This window comes from Haemorhous mexicanus, chromosome 3 (assembly GCF_027477595.1).
Source record: "Haemorhous mexicanus isolate bHaeMex1 chromosome 3, bHaeMex1.pri, whole genome shotgun sequence".
NCBI classification, from domain to species: domain Eukaryota; kingdom Metazoa; phylum Chordata; class Aves; order Passeriformes; family Fringillidae; genus Haemorhous; species Haemorhous mexicanus.
In genome coordinates this window covers 41,917,356-41,935,474 of record NC_082343.1, presented here as the reverse complement: position 1 = coordinate 41,935,474, position 18,119 = coordinate 41,917,356, and the positions used below count along the sequence as shown (strand labels likewise).

At 36.0% G+C, this 18,119-nt stretch overlaps 1 protein-coding gene across 19 annotated transcripts in view; it reads right to left on the bottom strand.

The window, feature by feature from the left end:
• AFDN (afadin, adherens junction formation factor) overlaps positions 1 to 18,119 on the bottom strand; it is a 116,402-nt gene that overhangs the window by 42,012 nt on the left and 56,271 nt on the right. For 11 of the 19 annotated variants that reach the window (XR_009485762.1, XM_059841500.1, XM_059841498.1 and 8 more), the window contains 9 exons: positions 15,052 to 15,113; positions 13,975 to 14,180; positions 10,160 to 10,180; positions 9,272 to 9,417; positions 6,943 to 7,037; positions 4,756 to 5,021; positions 4,132 to 4,275; positions 2,832 to 3,030; positions 1,152 to 1,255 (listed from right to left, as the gene is read on the bottom strand). Coding sequence is in view for 18 of the 19 variants with exons in the window: in XM_059841500.1 (XP_059697483.1) it covers positions 1,152 to 1,255; positions 2,832 to 3,030; positions 4,132 to 4,275; positions 4,756 to 5,021; positions 6,943 to 7,037; positions 9,272 to 9,417; positions 10,160 to 10,180; positions 13,975 to 14,180; positions 15,052 to 15,113 (1,243 nt within the window). In the remaining variant the exon portion in view is untranslated. The remainder of the gene's footprint in view (positions 1 to 1,151; positions 1,256 to 2,831; positions 3,031 to 4,131; positions 4,276 to 4,755; positions 5,022 to 6,942; positions 7,038 to 9,271; positions 9,418 to 10,159; positions 10,181 to 13,974; positions 14,181 to 15,051; positions 15,114 to 18,119) is intronic. The other 8 variants (XM_059841510.1, XM_059841503.1, XM_059841511.1 and 5 more) reach the window with 1 other exon arrangement.

The following is an 18,119-nucleotide window of genomic DNA, read 5'->3' as shown; positions in this document are numbered from 1 at the left end:
AAAATGTAACCGATCTATAAAATTGTAGTAACTTTTAACAAAAACTGAAGTTCAGACTCCACAGGCCCCTATTACAACGGTGAGGGTGATCTACACAGAAAGCTCAATTTTTAGTGCTGCATCTAGAAGATGATATTATCTTTGCAGAATTATGAAGAAGCCAATTCATTAAAAAGGCAGAATTAAACCTTTGAAATAAAGTTCCAAAAAATTTCACTTCTGAATACTTTGGAATACAGCCAGAGTCCCCAGACATGTTCAGTAATTTTTTTTAATATATCTTTCAACATTGCCAGTTCCTCAACTCAAAAAGTTTTAATCCCAATCTTCATGAGCTGAAGAATGTCAGCTGGAGCACATTACCTTGTATTCATACTGAAACATAACTGCAAGTTCCACAAGACCCATGATAAGTAAAAATATAAACCAAGGAGAGTAATTTAAAAAAATATTAGTAGTTTCTGACCGAGTTCAAGTATTAGAAATGCAAGTAGTTTTTAAGCTGAAAATACTAATTAAAATATTATCTATTTCTGTTTAGTTGCTCTAAAAAGTATTTCAAATAAAGCCACCATCCTTCCAAAACCAAGCTGTTCTGTAACTTTGATATTCAAACAGACAAGCAGAAAAAATCCACTACAAAACAAACAAACCAACCCTTATAACAGAAAATAAAAAACCCCGTATCTTGCACTGAAGGGAGACCCTTTTTAGTAAGTATAATGTAAAGGAAAACTAAAGATTTTTTTTTTCTCCCAGGAAAAAGCACCAGACTAGAACTTAATATTAAATATTTGGTTGGTAACTGCCAAATTATAAATAAAAGCACCCTGCAGTTCCATAAGTTATTTATAGATCCACATCCATCTATATTTTTGTCTGTGTTTAGAAGAAATTTCTTCATTGTTTATTCTCTGATTGGGGGAATATGCCAAAGTTTACTTATGTGAAAATTATAATCATGCTACAGCCTAGAAAAACAGTGACTTTAAAAAAATCTCCAAACAGTTCCTTAAATGCACCAACGCACTGATGAACTACATGTTTAACAATGAAGCCTATTCTTCCTAATAAGGGCTAAAACTGATCACATAAAACTCAATGCCTTGCCAAGATTGCAGTCAGTAATTATTCACTGAATCAATACTTACCAGCTCAGCATTCTCATGGGACAGGTGACTTTCATAATCAGCACCTTCAAAGTATATTGTCCATGTGCCTGGTGACCGTGGATGAGGTGTTAGTCTACAAAAGCCTAAAAGAAAAAGTAATGTCAATATACTCATGGTATTTTGTCAAGGGATTAATTAAAATAAAATAATATTAATCTTTTTATATTTATTAACATGTCAAATCTTATATCTCAGATGCCATTATGGGCTTTGCTGCAATTTTATGCTATTACCTACAAAATCCTATAGCTCTATAGATGTTGTTTCTCAGAAACATACTTATTTAAAAACACTGCAAGCTCACAAAAAACTCCAAGGCTGCAACAACCAGATTCAGAAGAGACATGAAATGCCAAATCATTTTTTAGAATACAAACTACCAGAACTCTCACTAAAACAGTGCTACAGAAATCTGCTTTGCAGAGGGTCTAGCTAACCAGTCTCAACATAGATTTAGCAGAGGAGAAGCTCTGTGTACATTCAATACAATTCAATTTTAAATACAGCACTGCAATTAACAGGTATTTAGTTTGATTTACTTTTTTTTATTTGAAAAATTCCTAGAATTTTGAAAAAGAAGCCACAGCAGTTCAGAAATATCCAACATTTTCTGCTATATCAGGGACACTGAGAACACATATCACACAGAAATTATTAATCACTCCATCCAAATATATTATATTCTCCTCACCATAAAGACCATTTTTCAGCTATTCAGTTTACACTGTTTCACTCCAAAAAGTCCCTCAGCATAATTTAAGGGATACCCAAAAAGCAAAATTTTGAACATATGCATTAAAAAAGCTTTACTTATAATGAATGTACAGCCATTTTTATGGCAACAAATTATATTTACTAATTAAATAATTTATTCTACTAAGCTCCTCTAGTCTCAAAATTACCCTCTGTTACTAACTGGACTTTCAAAACAGAAAGTTTCCTACTTTTCTTTTAAATGCAAGAATACAGCTTTTCTATATACTAAGTTGGAAGCAACAACTGCAAAGGTTCACTGTAGTACAGACATTCCTGTACAATTTTATTTTAAACAACTGCTTTTAAGCAGAAAATCAAGAAATTCTAATAAAATTGAGTAGCACCAAATAAAGATTATAACTTGTTCATTTACTGAAGATGCTCAGACAGACCCCCCTGCTTTACTTCCACAAGTTTAAGTGAGTTTCATGCAACCACAAGATCTATCATCTACTTGTCATCTGAAATTCTGTTGGACTACAAATGCCCAAACCATAAGTTATTACACTGATCATCAGTGAAAGAATTATTTTAACCTCATGGGGTTTTTTAATATTACATGGAATCAGCTGATGAGTAAAAAAATTTTTGATTTTAACTACTCAATTCACATTAATTTTAAAAATCAAAAGTTTTGGAGCTAAGGCAAAATAATATTTCAGCAGGCTCTAGTAACTCAGCACTGCTTACTTAGAACCTTGAAATTGAAAGAAAGGGAAAGGGGGAAAGGGTAAGGATTAAAAAAGCCTTAATAATTTTAATGGCTTGCAAAAGCAAACACTTGAAGAACATAGTATAAAAAGACAATCATACACAAAGAAACACTTGCTTACACTTTACTAAAATATATTCTGCATTCTGTGTTTGCTACACAGATCATTGCAAAACAACAAAAGAACTAACCTCTTTGACAGAGTGGATCTAAAAATTCTTGTAAACCACTAGGAACATTTCTGACAACATCACAGGAATAGCCATCTTCTGGTAAGAGAAAAGGTAGCTGTAAGTCAGGATCCTCTTCCAGCTGAACTTCTCGGCCATCACTGCGAGCAAGTTCATCAGCCGTATTTTCTGCAACAGTTACTACATTCTCTATCAATTCCTGGACAGAAGGCAGAAAGACATTGTTACGACAAAGTGATCATTTTATTAAGTTAAAAAACCTTATATTAAGAAGATGCTAAGATTGCAAGAAAAATCAGCTTTGGCTCTGCTATGTACAGTCAGTACACTGCATTGCTTTATTTTATGAAAACCCATAGATAAATATTAGCAAATTAAACAGATGCTCTCATTTTTTCTTCAGTATTTTCCAACCCTGTGGTGCATGTTTTTGATATAATAATAATAATAATAATAATAATAATAAAAAAAAACCCAAGCAACTGTGGAATGCTACCTCTGTGTAAACAGGTAATATAGGTTATGTTCTTCAGCAAAAGACTTTTTAATTTGGTAGCCAATACATAAAAACATCTCCAAGCTACATGTCCTTCCTCCCATTCCCCCAACAACTTTGAGCTGTTGTATTAGTGCTTCTGACTTAATAAAAAAATGTATCCAAAGTTAATAAAAGATGGACTTTGTAGATAATGCATTCAGCTATATAAATATTAGACTACCTCTGCCTTTTTTAGAGTGTTTTTTACAATTCTGCAATAACACAGCTGTCTTTTGAATTTTGGCATGGATAAAACTTAGAATAGTCAGTCATCTTAGTTATCAAGAAAAAAACAGTCCCAAAAATCAACATTATACATACATATACATACAAATTCCAGGTATCAATATGCTAATCAAAAGACAATCTGTCTGCTGCTTGTATGAAGGGATTCAAGATCCCTCAATATTTACCTCCTACATGTCAAAAAGTGTAGTGTTTCTGATGCTTTCTTTTGATTTCTACAAATTAGCAAACTTTGTTCCTTCTGGTTACACAGAACCAGATTTTAGGAGTGCTTAGTCCTCTCTTCTAGCATCTTTCTGTATTTCATTACAAATGGTGTAAGATGCAGTGACACCTTCCAGAATATGTCCAACAGGGAATGGTACCTTCCTTTCCAACTCAGCGTAAGAGATTCTTGTTTACACCCTGCTTGAGTCAGTGAAGTACATCCACCAAAGGTAAGATACCTATTCAAAGCCAGTGGTTTTTTATCTCCAGTATGTTAAAACTGGACAATGAGTGATAGAAGAGACTTACTGTTGGGATGAGTGGTTCATCTGGAGCACAGTGATAATTCTGCAACAAGGCTTGTAGCTGCAGAGAATTCAGCTTAAAGCAAGTACTGTTAATATTTGGAACATCTGCATGTGAGTATTTGTCCATGGTAAGCAATGTGGTTGCCTAGAGAGGAGAAAAAAGTCCCAGATGACAAATTCAAACCAGAATAAAACTTTAAGCCTTGTGTCTAAATGCTCTTTAGATACGGGAAAAGAGAAAGCAAGAAGACAGATTTGTAACAGAAGCAACATCAATAGCCTCCCCAAACAAACCCTAAATAAAGATGAATTAATATTAAATCTGTAACAAATGAAGCATATCAATTTTTCAGCTGCTCTTCCCGTCTCTGTTCGGTATAGTTACAGCTCAGTCTTATAAATGGAAATTTAACAGCCATGTTCACTATTAATTTCACTTGTAACTTAAACATTAACAGTACTGAAAACATGTTTTGAGTCTTTACCTCAATGTTACCTCAGCATTCCAGGATTGACTCACTCAAACTATACTTGTCCACATGCTATTTTCTAGGAACACAGCATAGGCAAATATTGTCTTTGAATATACAAATATGTGAGAAGTGTTAATCACAAATACACTCACCTGTACTATTCTGCTCAGGTGGCAATCAGCAGCCAATTCTAAACCTTGTTTTTCTGCCCAGGCTTCAATGTGGCCAAGCTGTTGGCGCATGATAGCTCCCCAGTAATGTGAACATAACCCTGAATCTGGGGCTGTAACTAATCTGTTAAAAAGCCACATGTTGATAAAATGAAAGAGCTGGGAGAAGAGCTGTATGGTCAGAGCAGCATTTACTCTGCATCGTCGCAACAGGGACATGGCTCCAGTCAAGGTATGCAGCACATCATCTACAGAGATAAAACAAAAAGTCACTCATGTTCACAAACTGCAGAGTACACCTGGTTTAGGCAATAACACAAAGACACTTGAGTCAGGCTGGTAAACGCTAGGCAGAACTGACGTTTATTTAATTATGAATGTAAGAATATGTATTTATCTATGAAAGTAAGTGTCTTTCAGAAATACACTTACTGGTCCATGATTTTAAAGACAGAGCAACATTAAAATGCTAGGTGGAACGTAACCCCTGAAATGAAAATAAATTATTGGGGAAAATATTTATCATACAAGTAAATAACTGGCTATACCCAACATTTAAATCACATTCTTACTTCAGTAAACTGATTTTTCTATTAGTTTTTATAACAAGCTCATATTCTGTTCTTCTATGCAAACTTTATATTCTACTGTTTCAAATGCATATTCTAATTATTCCATAGCTTCTTCTAAGTACTTAGAAATTTCAGCTGAAGTTATTTGCATTGTATGATGTAGCTGAAGTATAGAACGTACCTTCTTTTCACACATCAGATTTTTAAAACACTTCAAAATCCCATTTTCCAATTACTCCACTGCAATATTACCTAACAAGCAACAGGGACTACTATTAGCATCACTAAGAGCAAACACCCTCATACGCTTCCCAGTGGAAGCAATACATTTACCTCCAGGTCTTCTTTAAAGCAACACTTTTAATTGGAAATCTCTTTTGAAGAGACCATTAGTTTTTTTAGAATTGAAACTCAGGATTGTGTCTGAAAAAAATATCTGTAGGTTATAAGAAATCTATAATGCAGCTCAAAAATAACTGAAATAAGAACAGCATCTGCTTTTATTCCAGTATCAGTTTGCTACATTTTCTGGATTTGTGTCCCCAGAAGTACTCTCACAGTACATGGCCCTGCAAACACAGTCTTCAGTCTTCCTTAAAGGCTCAATGCAGGAGAAGAAGCAAGAACAGAAAGCTTAATACCTCAAGTACCAGAAAGTATCTATGAAATTTTAGTAGTTCAACAGAATGCTCTGTTTAATTGCTCTGCAGATCACTTTTCCTTAAATTATTGAGGCATTAGAAGCCTGAGCACAGTCATTGAGCCAGGATTACAGACACAGGGTGATAGCACACATTGAGCAGGGTGTTCTGGTGGCAAGCATCATGTTTCAAGTATCACAGCAGGGAACCCTGGCAGGAATCTACACGGCCAGTCAACCTGACCTTAGTAGCTGGGAGGGTCTTGGACATGTTCTCCCATAACATCTCTACAGTTATGGGAGGAAACTGCCAAGGTGAGGACTGGATAAACTGACGGCAACACATGACTGGACAGTAGGACTTGGTAGCTTTGCAGATACAATGTCCAGTTGGCAATCACAGATTAGGGGCTTCCCTCATGTTTTGAGGGGAGACTGATACTGTTTAATTAATGCCTTTAATAAATGATCTGAGCAATGTGATGGAGCACATTCTCAGCAAGTTCACAGATGATATCAAGAGGGGGCAAAATACTGATATGCTGAAGAGCAGCAGCATTTTTCAGAAGGGCTGAAGAAATGGGCCGACAGGGATTTCACAAAGGTCCAAGGCAACTGTCAAGTCCTGCATGTGGGACAGAGTAAGTTTATGCAACAGCACAGGACAGGTGCCACCTGAACAGAAAATATCCCTGATGAAAATTATGGAGAGATCCTAGTAAACATCAGGTTGGATGTGATTGAACAGTGTGTTGTTGCTTGAAAGGTATCAGTTGCACACTGAGCTGTTGAGTCAGCAGCAGTGCAGCTAGCAGGAGGGAGAGAGGGAAGCAATCCTTCCTATACACTCCGCATTGCGAGACTGCATCTGGAGCACAGCAGCCACTTTCAGAATCCCTGGCACAAGGAAGATACAGGTTTAAGGGACCAAATTCAGCAGAGATCAAGTAGTCTAACCTATTTTAGGCCTCTGAGGATTATTTTCTTCTGGATCATCCAGGAATGCTGGCATGTAGTTATTAAGCTCTGACTGCAGACAATGAACCAGGTACCTGGAAGGGAATGGGGAAAAAAGTGAAATTTAAATCCTCTATGTGTTCATTACAAAATGTTCTAAAGAGAAGAGTTCTATCAAATTACAAGATTCCTGAAAATTCTGTTATGAATATGATTACAGGAAGCCAAATAATACTTTTTAAAAGGCCTGAGAGACAAGTTTTCCCATAAATCTCCTAGAAACGTTGCACAAACAATTAGGCTGTCTGGGAACAAGCAATATGAATTTACATAAAATATTGCTAACACACTGGTAAGAGACAGTCATATGCTACACGAAGAGATGCTGTCAGGCCAATCCTGGGTTCCATAAGTTTGAAAAAATAATTTCTTCTAAACAGAAATAGATTTTTCTTAGTTTTAAAATCTAGCAAGAGTAGTACTTACCCAACACACAAAATCCTGAAATGACCCTAGGGCTTTGTGTGAGAAATTTTTTTATTCTTTTATTACTCTTACCTTTAACTACCCCAAAATGAAAATCTGTTTTAGTATCCTTTCTCTTCAAATAATTAAACATTCTCTTTAACTTTGTTTTTGCTAATTAATATTTTCTGTTAAGAACTGAAACTAAAAAGGAATCAGATTGTAAACATATGTATACAGGAAAATATTTCATGGCTTTCTAAAACTCTCCCTTTGTTTTACTGGAACCATTTTTAATGAAATACAATTGCTAGAAATTAAATCCATGGCAATTTCCACCAGTGCTGGAGTACACCAGTTACCATCAAGTGACATTTTCACAGCACTTCTTTCTGTTCATGCTTCAGTTTTGCTTTTTTATTTACCTTCTAAGTCCATATTCCAGGGGTCTCCAGAAGTTTAATACATGAATTTGGAATATGCCATGTTACACTATACTTGGGGAAAATCCACAAAGCTAAAATTCAAGACTAATTTTGCATCCAGACTGCTCATAATGTAGAGAGATAAATGCAGCACCATGCCTTCCTAGACACAGCAGTATTCTGTCCTTGATGACAACCCGGCCAATAAAGTAGCAGGAAATTATTTTAAGACACCAATTCAAGACACTGAGCTGTGGCAAAAGGCACAGCTTCATTAACAACTGGTGATTCAGAGATGCTATAAAAATTGAAAGACTTTGTCAAAATAGCTACTTGCTTTACCCTACTTGCCCAAAATTTACCAACAGGGAAAAAAAAAGGAATCTGCAGGAATCCATACAAAGGGGTCTGGTGCTCCCCTGAAACCTTTTGGAAGTTCAGAAAACAATGACAAAGTTTCGCAAACTACACATACTGCTTTTCTGAGAAACACAGCCCCTGAAAGCTAAATTGTTCAACCATGGTTAGCTCTCCCAGATTTGTCACAGTATGAAAAGAGCACACAATACAGTATTTAAGATTATAGAAAAATAAAAACACTGTATTTAAAATAGTCATCTTACAAGTGGGAGTAGGCTGGGTCTAAGTGACCCAAGGTACACTGGGACATCGCTAAACATTAGTTTCTGATTGACAAATCTGCTGTGAGATACTTGTTCAGTAGCGGCTTGGGGAGAAGGAAAAAATCTACATATGAACAAAAATTAAGCTTTTCTTTTTGATTAATGTTGTGCTCGGACAATATTGTTATCTTTACTCAAGGACACTTTCCTCTGAGGGTTCCCCTTCCCATTTGGTTATTTCATTCAATTTTTCCTTTATTCAATATTGTTATTGCCTGAGCTGACAAGTATAGCTTGATTTTTACTCCAAACCAAAACCTGTCCTTCCTTTTCAAAGAAAAATCTGTGCAAAAAAAACCTGTGAAAATTGCAATTTATGAGAATTATTAAAGTAGACTATATTTAAAAGCCCTTAAAGAGCACAAGATTCATTACTTTAAAGACCCAGGACTATTTAAGCCTATATATTTACATACTAACAGCAAAACTAAACTTTCCTCACAATTTCACATTAAATTAAGAGAAAGCAATCAACATAAACTAAATTTCCCTAAAATTATCATTGGCAGACTCAACTATCACAAGACCATCTAACAGATGAAACTCGTGCACAACTCAGTGATCCATATTCACAAAACAGGGCATTTGTCTAAAGAAGTAACTCTAGGCCGTTCTTTTAAGTTTTCCTCTCAGGTATTTAATAATACTCAAAGGATATTATTGCAATATCTAAAATCTGGCAGAAATGTGAAGTTGTTCTATGAATCACAGAAACAAAAGAAAATGGTAATTGAAACACAAGTTTGATAGCCTTACTTGAATGCCATTTGAACCAAGTGTGCCAAAACATCTTGTGCATCCACAGTAATTCGGCTAAGATCTCTGTCTTGCTTTATGAAATTGAGTAGTTCAGATGCATTTGCCATCCAAAAGGCAAGGGCTCCAGCAATATTCTTCTGTTTCTGTAAGTGGAAAGAAGCAAGAAATAATACAGGGAAATAATTTTCTGATAAAGCATGGCAGCTTAAAAAGGCTCCAAAAGATAGACCAGTACCTCTTCCCATTTCACCAAACATCTCTCAGATACCAGATATTTGCAAAATGTTTGTACGTAATACCGCAATTGCTGTAACTACTATGTTCAATTTTAACATGTTCACTGAACACATGAAATGCTAATAAATTGCCAATAGCCACATCAATGGAAGCCACAGTGTAAGCATCAAATTGCACAGTGCTACAAGCTTAGCAGATGCAGTATCTGGTAATCTGTGCACTTTTAAGCGCATGTTCACTACTGCCCACTGCCACACTGATACTGCGCTCACTGGCTTTGATACCACGTGATTCAGTATCAAGTACTGATCTATCTCACCATCTCCCGACCACAAATGCCAGGCCAGGCAACCTCAGATGAAATCCAAAGAATAGGAACCACAAACAACAAAAAAAGAAAATAAAGGGAAGAAAAAGAACTTTGGTCATTTCATATCCACATTGAAGTGCGTTAAGCAGAAATTATGGAATGCCGTAAAAGTTGCAAAGTCAAAAAAGGATTTTAGTACTGCATGTTCCAGTTGCTGAATGAGTGTTATGAACTGTTCAAGTCCAGCTGTTTGAGTATTGTATTTTGATATGGAAGCAGCATGAGAAACTGAGCTAAGCCAACATAGCTAGGATCAGTTCCCAGCAAATATATCCTACCTGATCAACCTGGTCTACCTCCTGGAGAAAAACGGACGAAGGAAATCAAACAGAATAGAAGAAAGAAACTTGTGAACAATCATGAAAGCTTTAGAAATCAAACACTAAATATGAAGGTACAACACATGTTCACAGTTATACACAGATGCATTAATCAGTAGCAACAATGCAACTGAGCTCCTTCTAAAAAATTAATTATTTCAATAGGACGAGCAGCACAACAGCTATGAACTGAAGTGCCTACATGTCACAATTAATTCAGTGAATTAATGCCTTAAACTAGTTGCCATCCCAGACTGGTTATTCCATGCTCAGTGTGCCAGAGAAACCTTGCAGAAATTTTTGCAGGCAATGGGGTAACTAGCCATCCAAACAACAGATCCTGGGAGCCATTTACCCACACTGCTGCAACAGAGACAATATACAAACACACACAAAGAGGGAACAGAAACCCCCCATCCAAAATGAAAAAAAAAAAAACAACAACAACAACATTCAAAAGCAAACAAAATACACAGAACACCTAGGACAGATTTAATACATGACTTTTCAATTAAAGAACAAAAAGATTGTTTGAAACAACAGAAGAGTCAAATGAAATACCATACTAAGTTTCTTAAATGTTGGCAAATATAAAGCTACACTGAGTTAAAAGAAAAAAAAGAACCCACCAGATGTTTGCCTGATTATTTAGAACTGAGCTCTTAATTATTTTTCGCTTTCTGTTCAGATCACTCTCCCCACCTGCAACACAGTGAGCTTAGATGCAAATATTTGAGGTGTTACTATTTTAATTTTAGTTAAGAGCTCAAAACACCAACTTGCCGCTTTTTTGTTTCTTCTCCCTTTCCAACCAAAGCACTCTTAACTGACTGAAGATGTGTTGGCACAGAACAAAAGGAAATGCTCCTTCTACAAACAAATGTTAAAATTTAAAAAGGATGAAAAATGCCACAGAATGATTTGGGGGGGGGGAAAAAAAAGGATACAAAAAAAGGGCTTTTTAATATGAACTAAACTTCTAATCCTGGATTTTTATTGAAAGCACTGAGCCTTCTCATAGATCTCTCCTATTTTATACTTATCTCATATGAAGTCATCTATAATATTTGGATACTATACTATAGTATACCTATTTATGTATAGTATACTATACATGAGTGTATGTATATATATGTATAGTATACTATACATATATATGTATAGTATACTATATATGAAGTCACAAATTTTATTTGTAAGCAAATACTTCTTGGGTAACTTCACAAAGAGACTTGATAGCTTTCTGATCTAGGCAGGCAAAATTAAGATCTCAGCCATTAATTCACTCCCACAATGTAGCACAGGAGCTTGTGCACCTTCTCACTCCTGTTTTGGGTGCCTGTCTCTGCTTGCCACTCATTTGCTTTCTGTGTCTCTCACACCATCAGATCCCCTTCAGTGCAGGAACACTTTACACGTGAGACACACAGAAAAGCTATTTTGATACAACTTATTATGTGGTAATTTGACTGTTACAGCCATAAATACAACCACTTATGTTACACCTTAGATGAAGTCATTTGACTTAGCTAAGCTTGTACTGTTTCTACTCTACTAAGAGAGGTCCAAGCTAAAGACATTTTACTAATCCCTAGAATCAATGTATTTCTTTGCCTTCAGACTATTAACCTTGAAATTCACTAAAGTTTTTCTCTTTTGTTCCAGGTGTATTTTCCCCCCTTTCCTCTGGCTCCTTTCACCATGACATTTGAATGAAGCCCTTCCCAATTTCTATGCAACCTCTGACTCCTTTCAGTTAATTTCTTGCGACTAGGCAACATCTTTCACAGACCACAAATACTGCTTCCTTGCTGATGTGTTCCATAATATTTAGGTTGGAGATTAGACTGCAGCTGAAGTTACAAGGCTGCAGAAATGGCCTTTCACAAAGGACAGTCCAGGCAAACAGCTGGGTTTAACAGTTTTGTAATAGTATTAACATGATTATAGAAAATACATTTGCTTACAATCACAAGGCTGCATGTGACTTGGGAAGCCCTCCTCAGTGCAATGAGTGAATATTTTTCACAGGATAATCTACTTTCTAGCTTTGATTTGTTTCTAAATTAAACTGATGTTTGAGTCCACCCCGCTAGTATCTTCTAGCAGCCACCTTGTTAGCCATTCAACACTAAGAACAGAAAACTTTATCTCTGCTTTCCCACTGTACCTGCCTCTGTCACTACAAGTCTTTTTAGGTTCATTATAACTAGTATACATTAGCTCTATAAACTGAGTGACTTTCTTTGATTCAAACCTGTAACTTCCAGTTTATATTTGAAGCCTACTTCTCTGTTTACTTTCCATTCTACCTGCTGAATTGCTAATGTGCAGGCTCTTGCCAGTTCATGCTCTCCCCTGCAATCACAGTCTCCTCTCTTACACAGACAGATTTAATTATTTTTTTTAATAAAAGAGCCTGATATTAATTTTTGATACCATTTCCATTTTATCAAATATCCATTCACTGTGATATCAAGATTCAAACAACTGTAACATCAAGATTCAAAGCAACATACTAGTTCTTCACTTCAGAAGCAAACTGCTGTTCAGTCTCTGATGAACTTTGGAATGTACACAGAAGGCAAATCTCACTTTCCTATTGCAAAGCATCCTCAACAACAGCATTTACTCCCAGTCTTTCTTGTGAAAGGTAGGAGCTTGTTGTATAAGATTACACAGGTGTCTAGAGCTAACATTCCCTTGCTGAAAATGTCACTAAATCTTTCCAAAACCAGAAAAATTTTGGTTTGTTGTGAGTTTCATGCCACTCCTGTTGATTACTTTCCTACTCTCCCTTACTCAAGCTGTTGTGTAACACTTGTATTGTAAATTCTCTAAGCAGGACTGACACTTGTTATGCCTGTACAGCACTTAGTACAGCAGGGTCCTTGCTGCTACTCTGGCAGCACTATTTGCAACGAACACACCTGTTTTAATAAATATAGAAACAGATTTCAATTTTTCTTCTGAGAAAAACCTGCAGACAAAGAAGTTTAATTAATTAATTACTGAGGATACATGAATTAGCACTCCTTTTTGAGAAAATGACCAGTCTGTTTTATCAATGCAAGGTACACAATCCAAGGTATTGTCTAATATCATAGAGAGCCCAGTGGATCTTATCCTGAATTTTTACACAAAACAGAATTCCCCCTGTGATTCTGCAGAAGTCTTGCACGTATAGTAGCAAGAGTGTTAAACTACATATAAAACATTGGAACATTTGAGAACTTGTATTTTTCTTTACAAAGCAGTTGTGTCGGCTTGGTTAAAGATGTCCACGTTTTATGTTCAGTTTTATGTTCAAGACGTCCAACCATTTCCATGGTTACAAACGTTGTAAAAGTGACAGGGTCAGAATTTAAAAGTCATGGTTCTTTTAATACTTTCAAGTATCAATCAGTGCAAACAAATGCTGCCTATACAGTAGTTTTTAATAAGCCGATCCAACTTGTTTTACAAGGGTTCACAGCCAGAAATGTTTACAAAGATCTTACCTTCTAGAAAGGAGTCGCCTCTTGTCAGGGAACATCATCTTCAGAGCAACAGCCACTCCCTAACTTCCCACATTGCTCAGCTGAGAGTTTCTTACCACTGACATTATTCACTGACATAAAAACAGTGACTGCCCCTCATAAGGGCAGTTAATGCAGGTATTACTGCTGAATCAACTGCTGTTAAGGGTCAGACTAAGAAAAAGGCTAAGAAATTTGCTTGATTATCAAAAACCGTAGGTAATTCCCTTGACCTATTTTGGCAGAGTAACTCACCTGTATCACTCCTTCCATCATGTTCACCATCTTGTTGACTATTGCAATGACTTTGTGAGTACGCTCAGCAGGAGTGATGTCAGGTCTGTACTGGCTGGACAATACATACCGACATGTCATATACAAAACATATGTTGGTGACAGCTTAAAATGAACTGTCGAGCTATTTGTGTAATTTATAATGGCAGATAAGAAGGCATCTTCAGCTGCAGACAAAGAGGAAAAAAAACAGTATGTCATAAATCCAAAGACAAAGAAAATAAAAGAAAACAATTTCATTACTTGAGGCATAAAGGATTTTCTTTGGGAAAAGAAGAGGAAGGGGGAGCAACATACAGGAATCTGAACTATAAGTTGTCTATTATGTACTACAGTTAGACACATTAACAAAACACTTCCATATAAAGCCAGAAAATCTGATCTTTGGGAAATATTTCTGTACTATTTCCTATCCACTGAAAATTTGCATCTTCAAGGGAACAGGGAAATGAAAGATTTCTCTTGCAAATTTTACTCCAACAGAGCTCTCATACTAATAAAAATCAGTCTTTGCTTGCACTCACTAATCTGTTTCATTTCAAATATCTGAAGTATGGGCAATCTTTAGTATGACATTTTGCTACCAGATCTGAGGCCTTAAAAACCTGGGGACCAAGATAATAAAAAATTAAACTCTAAATGACAATATAAACCTAATCAGATTTTATAGAAAACGGATTTTGACCAAGGTGCTACCTATTACACAAGGCTATACAGAGAACTATATAGAAGACAATGAATCCAAGATACTCTTGAGGAGATGGGATTAAAATTTTTTTCACATTTAATCTGAAATCTGAAGATAAGGAGTTGAAATGCAATCAGAATTAAGATACACATGAACATGCCTTAATATCTAAAGTATCCGCTCACTCTCCCAACAAAACAAGTTATACTACTAGACTGTCTAGCATCTATATACTCATAGTTTCTTTCAATGTTTACGTAAATCACCTTTAAGTTTTCAAGCTGACTGAAATATTACAGTACAGAAGAATGCATTAACAGTTTAGTATTGTAACTTCACAATTTACTCACAGCTTTCCCTGAATTCAATACTGGCAGGCAGTATCAGTTCTGGCCCATGGGTATCCTGAGATCTAAAGAAAGATGAGAAAAATTAAATAATCCACATGGGTGATACTAATTACTGTAAAATTACATATTTCTCCAAATACACGAGTTCCAAATATTGACACAACAACCTTCTACAGAAGGACACTTTTTTTACCTTTCCTCCACAATCATTCAAGCTGTACTTGCCAGCAACACAACAGATAAAAATACAGACTTGAACTGCGGAGTCTGTGATATTAATTAGCACCCTCTCATGTGCTGCACAGCAGACTGATAGGATCAGTTTGCCATCTGCCATTTACAGGATTCAAATAACAAATTATTCATGGACACATGAAAGAAATTGAATGAAGCTTTGCCTGAAACATCAGCTTGGTTACAACAAATGTACTTTGCTGCCTTCCGTGCCTTCAAAATTTATGAAGACTTAGCCAACCTATTTGACCTTTTTTTTTGGGAAAGAGGGAAAGGAGGTCAAACCCTGGCCCTATCTAGCTGTTGCTATGTTACATCAAGAAACAGCTATTAGCCCCAGAACTGTCCTCACTGAAACTGACTGCAGAGCTGTTTCTTACCAGAACCCATCAGAGAAATCACTGAGTAGAAAACTGAACAGAGATTTGACTTTTCTGGTGCCTACAAAAGGTTACACATATATTTCACAGAATCACAGAATATCCTGAGTAGGAAAGGACCCATTAGAATCATTGAGTCCAACTCCTGGCCCTGCACACAACACCCCAAGAGTCACAACATGTACATGAGAGCATTGTCCAAATGCTTCTTGAACTCTGTCAGGCTGGCGCTGTGATCACTGCCCTGAGGAGCTCTTCCAGTGCCCAACCACCCTCTGAGTGAAAAACCTTTTGCTAATGTAATAAATCATTACAGCCTTAAGCAAAGACATTACCTGAGCTGTTCTCTGTGGCTGGGCACCTATTTTTAGGAAATGAGTAAAGTTTAACATCTTCTGAATGCAATGACCATTTTAACCACATGTAATACAACTGGCAGCTTTCTACTTTCCCCAACAACATTGATAAAGAAAGGAATGTTACATATTAATGTCATTCGCCTGAAAATTATTAGTTATGCCAAAAGGCAGAGATAACTGAATAAAAGCTTTCAGTGTCGTTTCTCCTGTAGTAAAAAACCACAATATAATTTTGATGGCTGATGTCAAAAGATCGAAACTAAGTTTTAGCATATTGAATCCAAAAATCCGGGGTACCTTTGGGTTTTGGTGAGGGTTTGTTTGGTTCCTTGCTTTTTTACAAACTTGCAAAACCTTAAACCAGCAGAGAATTCAGGTTATGCCACCTACATAATCCATTATTAGAAGAAATGTTCACCAAATCCAATTTCTGTGTGAGTTGAAAGTTAAGGAATAGCAGGCACAGCATGGCTGTATGTACACAGATTTCTGCCATTTCAGTTACATTTCAAACATGACAGCATGCTGTCTTTATGAAAAGCACCCAGCTGGTGTGTAAATTGTAGTATTTTCTGTCTTTTTATTGCTATAAATTTAAAATGAACTAATTTGTCACTACTTCTACACTATCAAAAGTGCTTCTCCACTGAGAACTTAATGACTTCCATAGAAAAATTACTAATACACAGTATTATAAAATGGAAATAGAGTGACAACTCCAGAAAAATTTTTAATATTTCATTATTGGAAAGGTAGTAAGAGATAGAAACAGTTTAACAAATTGGCTAGTAAACCAGTGACAGATTTCAGCTGATGATTTATTTTATTTTCCTTAGAACAAAATTATATTGATCAGTTTCAGAACAAACAGAGGAACTGGATTCCCAGCCAATGAGAGACCCTGTGTCATGAGTGATGAGACCTGATATTAATGCAAGATTGCTCACAGACTTCTGGAAATTGGCCATAAGAGCCAAATTAATACAAAGCATTATTTAAAATGTAATTCTATCTGTAAATTAGTTGTCTAGGAACTGATGCAGTAATCAATTATTTAACTACCCTAACAGGAATTCCCTTCAAAAGATCCTGGACCCATACGTGTGAGCTGGAAGGGGCCCTTGAAGATCATCTAGGTCCAACCCCTGTACCATCTTCCTCCTTGCCCTAAAAACACACTAAAGAAATACTCTCTAATTAAGCTTTGCACATTAGAAATCTAAGTTAAAGTAATTCTCTGTGCTTCTGATACGATAACACATTTTAATGGATACATTTTAAGTGTATACTGTCTATGCTATTGCTCCTATAGATAAAGCCTCTCTGTGGTGATGAAATTCTTTGAGCTAAACCAGTCTGAAAGTCTAGTTAGGTTTAGAAGGCCCATAAATATTGACTAGGGGTTGCCTCCTTTCTTAGATAGTGTCAGGTAATATTACACTTTAATATCGCTTTAAAAGCAATAATGCACTCTCCTGATTATTTCTGTATTCTCCTAGATTGCCTCTGATAAACTAGAGAAAAAAAATGAAACACCCTTGTGTGATTATTTCTGTCAGCATACCATGTATAAATTTTTAAGGTATTTTTTAAAGCAAGGCATCAGGTAAGCATCTGTATTCAGTTAACACCACTTATATCTCATCACACTCTTTACCAACCAAACACATCTTAAAGAACTCCTGAAAGACATCCAAGGCAAAAAATTCCCTCTTCTCATTTTTATTATATGTTTGCGCATGTTAATTGTAGTAATGAGCATGTATGACCACAATCCTTAACTGAATAGTCATTATGTTTGATTTCCAAGAGTCACATTACAATCAGAACAAGCATACCCGGTAAGTAAACTGGAGTTATGCTCTCAGATGTCAGGTTTTTTTCTTTCTAGAAATGCAAAAAACATGGCAGCCAAGTTCTAATCTTGGGTCTTTAATCTATTCAGTAAGTTACTGAAAGAAAGTCTTGTTTGTTTTATTATTCACCTTTATAGAGCAGTGATGAACACACAGAGTACCCACAAGAACATTCAGTGTGGACTGAAAGTTGTAGAAGAACCTGAAACTTGCCAGTGAAGAATTTTTGGGTTTTTAAA